Here is a 4,664-nt window from a genome sequence, read left to right as displayed (position 1 = left end):
GGGCTGGGGACGGCAGAGGGGCTCGGCGAGCAGTCGAAAGCTGCCACATTGCCTCAGCATTAACAGAGTCTTTAATAAACGCTTAAGAGGCAGCCTCGCAAATTAGTTATGACAGTTTGTGCAGAGAATCAGGTCTCCCCCACGCTCCTTCCGCCCTTCTCCTTTAAAGGGCCCATAGCCTGGACAACTTTGACATAATTTTGCAATAATTATCACTTGAAGAATTTCCACGCTGGAGTGGACGTCAGAACCCATCATGTCAGCCTGGCAATAAACGCTGACCAGCAATCCCAGCGCTGCCCTCCCCCACACACTTTTTCCTTGCTTTTCCCATTTCTGCACTGGTGCTAGTGATTTAACTGGCTTATTTGCCACTGTAACCTCATTTTAGACCTACGTTTTCCATTTCATTTTTGTGTTTAATTTTGGTGTCTTTCTCGAGCAGGGAACGGACAACCAGCAGCTCCTGGACGGTTCAATCCAGTTCAGGTGAAGCAGGAACCTGTGGAGGCCATGGGGTCATCATCTGCCACCAGCCAGGACTCCTTGCAGGAGCACAGCTTGGACCTGAGCGTCAAGGACCACGGGTGAGCAGAGCACACGGGCAGGCACACTCCCCTTCCAGCATCGAGCTCTGAGGAGTTTCCACACCTGTGTTATGAGAGGACACAAGATGCTGATGAAAGGCAGTGGCCAAGTTTCCCCCCCCTCAAACTGGAGGCAGGGAGGCTCGCTCCACTCTGCCTGAAGTGTATGTTCTTCAGATGTTTTCTGGGGCTCACAAGCTCCTACTGACTCTGACAAGAGCCTTGCCTCTTGTGCTCCCCTCTGAAAAACAAGCCACTGGCAAAGCTCCTTCTTTTGCTTAGCTATTCCTGCTCTTGGCATCAAGAGCTCCTGTGCTCTTGGTCAGGGCTGCTCCACTGCCACACTTCAGCACACTTTAGCAGGAGCAATTGCACTGATGTAACTGGGCATTGGATCAGGTTTGAGAGAGGCACCTTCAGAGGAGCTGGACACACCAAACAAGCGGGTGCCAGGCTGGCTCTGCTCTGGGTCTGGCACGTGCTCATCTGTAGTTAGGGTGATGAACCTTTGTGCTTGTGCAGCTCTGAATGCCCCTCTCTCAAAGCTTGTCCCACTTGTCCAGCATCTCTTCTGAGAGTAGGAGTGTCTGGGGATTGTCTTGTGTGGGAAAACTGCAGAGGAACACTGGGGATAGGTGAGCCTGCCCCAAATGGAAAGGACCTCTAGGATCATCAGATCCAGCCTCCATCCCAACATCTCCCTAACCACTAGACCATAGCCTCAAGTGCTGCATCTGCTCATTTTTTAAACTCCTCCAGGGATGGTGACTCCACCACCTCCCTGGGCAGCCCGTTCCAGTGCCTAACCATTCTCTCAGGGAGGAAAATCTTCCTAATAGCCAGAAATAATATTATGAAAACAAGACTGAATTGGGGACGCCAGCACTTGTCAGCTGCAGTCGTTACTGGTGCCTTGTGGCACACCTAGCTGTGGCCATGAGGATCATCCCCATGCCCTCTCCTCTGTTGCCAGCAGGGCTCTGTCCCTCCTCCATCAGCATCCCCCTGGGGCAGATTTCTGGAAGTTCTAGTGGGGTGAAGGAGTAGAACATGGAGGGGTTGTTGAGTCAGCTAATAAAAAGCGTGATGCTGTGGACACCAGAGGAAGAGGTCTGGACTGTTTGACAGCTGAAAGAACTAAATCCTGCAGACCTGGGCCCCTCTTTCTCTCCATTGTGGCTATCACAAGTGAAATGGGTTTGACCTGCCCAAGGGAGGGTGGGCATCATTCTCTTCCTCCGGATGCAGCAGGTGAGGAGTGAGGCAGCTTGAAGGGAGAAGGATTAATCTCGGTGCTCACAGTCCCTGTGCACATCTTAACTAAACCCTGTTGGTTTGTGTGTTCCAGTAATGAATCAAATGGCCACACAGTCTCAGCAAATTCATCTCTTTTATCCTCGCTTATGAATAAGGTAAGAGCCATCCATCAAACGCCTTTCAGTCCCCCCACCAAGAGAAATTAAAGCTGGGATGGTGGGAGGGGGGGCAGAGATGCGTTTGTTTTTTAATGTTTTGCCTCTAATAAGATGAGTTTGTACCATTTAAATTTTGAGACCATTTTTCATCGGGTATAATTTCAGAGCCACTGCTTACGAATTAATTTAATGAACTGGCTGAAGAAATATATTGCAGCCTCTGACACCTTTTTTTTTTTCCCCTTCATCCTTTCTAGACAGAGGAGGCTCCGAAAGATTTCTTTTTTTTTTTTTTTTTTAATTTTTATTTCCAGAACCTGGCAACTTCTCTCTCGCTCTCTTTTTATAGTTACTCATTTTGTTTATTTACTTAAAAACATTTTCTTTCATTGGGGGAGGGGGAGAAGAATAATTGGGTTTTATGAAAGAGAAGAAAAATATTAGAAGTTTTGAGCCAAAATCATCAATTTCTGTCTTTCTGGCATGAGTAATGTTGTCCAGCAGAGTCTCCTTTACCATGTTCTAGAATATTTATTTTAGATAATGCACAGTTTCTTTTTCCTTACTTTTTCCTTAAATTATACATCATCTCAAATATATATTTCTCTTTCACATGATAAATTCTACTGTACCAAGATTAATTTTGCTGTTGTGTACAACTGCAGTGGAGCTCAGGGCAGCCTCTGAGCCATGCTTTAATGTTCCAGTGTGCCATAGGTTTTCCAGGCAGAACTCCTGCCATGCCCCTGGCTCTGGGCATTACATGCATCAAGGCCATATAACCCCTGAGAGAGGGCAGAGTGACTTTGCCTCGTAATCTCTTGCCTCCTTTCTCTCCTATTTCTTTTTTTTTTTCCCCTCTGTGTTGTTTAATTTCTTCATTTATCCTTATGCCACTTGTCTCCTCCATTGGCTCTCTGTTACACTGAGGTTTTGATGTTCCCTTTTAAACTGAATTTCTGATTTCTTCCTGTGTATTGTCCCTTTATCAATTCCAAATTTTCAGCTCTTTCTCCAGTGAGTAGATCTAGTTAGTAAGTCTGCTGGCTGGGGTCCTGAGTCGTTCTGAAGGCCCCAGCTCAGCGAAATTCTGTTTCAGTAGATACTTCACTTGAAAATCTCCAGGAGAATATGAGATTTAAGCATCAGCTTAGAAATAAGCATTTGTTTGTGTGCAGCCCTGCATAAGATCCTTTATGTTGTTCAAATTAAGTGTAGCACATACAAAATGTGTCCTTCATATACATATGAATATGATATAAAGTTGATTTTTTATAATCAGTATATAAATATGATATAAAATATGAGTCCTTCAGATGTGTTCCTTTTTTAAAGAAGGAATGGGATTAATTTATGATAGAAACCAGAAAAGGGGAGGGCCCACTGTTGTGAAGGAGTCTTTTAAAGACTAAGGACTGCAGAATCAAGCTCAGTGTGCTCAGGAACACATCACGCTTGCTTCTTCCTCTTGCAGCATACAATTCCTGGTTGTGGAGGAAGCATTCATTATTTGCCTAGGGAAAAGAACCCTTTGCAGAAACACAATGCCCAGCAAACACCAGTGGAAAGAGACGACCTGAATTTCTGAGTCCAGCCATAAAGAGTTGCAGTCTCCACAGAGCAGCAGGGGCTTTACCTTCAGGGGGCATTAAGAAAGCCTCAGCTAGCCAGGGTTCCTGTAGCGTGTTGCAGTTTATTTAGGGGGCTGTCAGGCTTAATTAACTGATATTTATAAAGGGCTTCAAGATCCTCAAGTGGGTGGAGTTTATAATGCAAGTGCTGGGCCCAATCCTGCATTTTATTTGTGCTGTGAAATTCCCTGTCGTTATGGGAGGTAACTGAGAGCACAACAAAGCAAGAAAAGGTCTGGAAAATCATGCATTCATTCTGAAAGAAATTCTTCTCTCTAAGCACTCTTGAGTAACTTTTTTTTCTACCCTGCCTGGACCTTTAAACCTTCTCTATGTAGAATCTGTGTGAAGCCTTTCACACAATGCAGATTGTGAGTGCAGGTCCCACTTTGTGGAGGATATGTCCATTCAGCACAGAAGTGACATCATTTCTTTACTGAAGTTAGTAAGAACTTTCCAGGAACTGAAGTGGAGCCAGAATTTTTCCCCAGTTGCATGAGATTTCCTCCCTCACACCCTCAAAAATACCTGCTAGTCCTTTTAAAGCAGGAAACATCCTTGTGGCTGGGATGATTCTAAATAAACTCAAGCTTACAGATTCTGTCACTAGGTCTGTACTAAGGGACCAGTATTTTGTGGGAAATGCATAGGGCTGTTAATGTTTAAGCCTGCACACCTTTTCCACCCTCAAGTAGGGTATGTCTCTCTTCACCTCCATTTCCTCATGTATAACAGAGACATGGTGCTTCATTACTTTACACAAGGGCCATGAATATTAGATGGGCACCCGGGTACTTGTGATAGCTGGGTGGAGGATGCAGAAGAGAGAGATGTTATTAAGTTCTGCTGATGCAGTTGGGGCAGCCTGTGCAGACTTCTTGTCTTCTCTCTTGACCTTTGAAGACCCAGCTTTGTGTGGGACAGTCCTGAGGGTGTCCAGGCTGGCAGTGTCCACAGCTGCGTGCTGGGCTTGATGCAGTCTCTATGTTCTTGTTGCAGATGTCCAAGACCAGTGCCAGCCTTGGCAACCT

General features: G+C 45.6%; 1 protein-coding gene across 1 annotated transcript in view; it reads left to right on the top strand.

Moving 5' to 3' along the window:
• Positions 1-445: 445 nt before the first annotated feature.
• The window catches only part of LOC103770384 (zinc finger protein castor homolog 1-like), a gene marked incomplete at its 5' end in the record, with an annotated part of 21,134 nt that continues 16,915 nt past the window's right edge, over positions 446-4,664 (top strand). The window contains 3 exon segments of the mRNA XM_008937641.1: positions 446-587; positions 1,936-1,999; positions 4,633-4,664. The exon segment at positions 4,633-4,664 is cut by the window's right edge and continues 7 nt beyond it. Coding sequence (XP_008935889.1) covers positions 446-587; positions 1,936-1,999; positions 4,633-4,664 — 238 coding nt within the window.

Source organism: Merops nubicus, unplaced genomic scaffold (assembly GCF_000691845.1).
Source record: "Merops nubicus isolate BGI_N331 unplaced genomic scaffold, ASM69184v1 scaffold34183, whole genome shotgun sequence".
In the NCBI taxonomy this organism is placed as follows: Eukaryota; Metazoa; Chordata; class Aves; order Coraciiformes; family Meropidae; genus Merops; species Merops nubicus.
The sequence above is the reverse complement of the archived record's forward strand: the minus strand, read 5'-3'. Positions and strand labels throughout refer to the sequence as shown.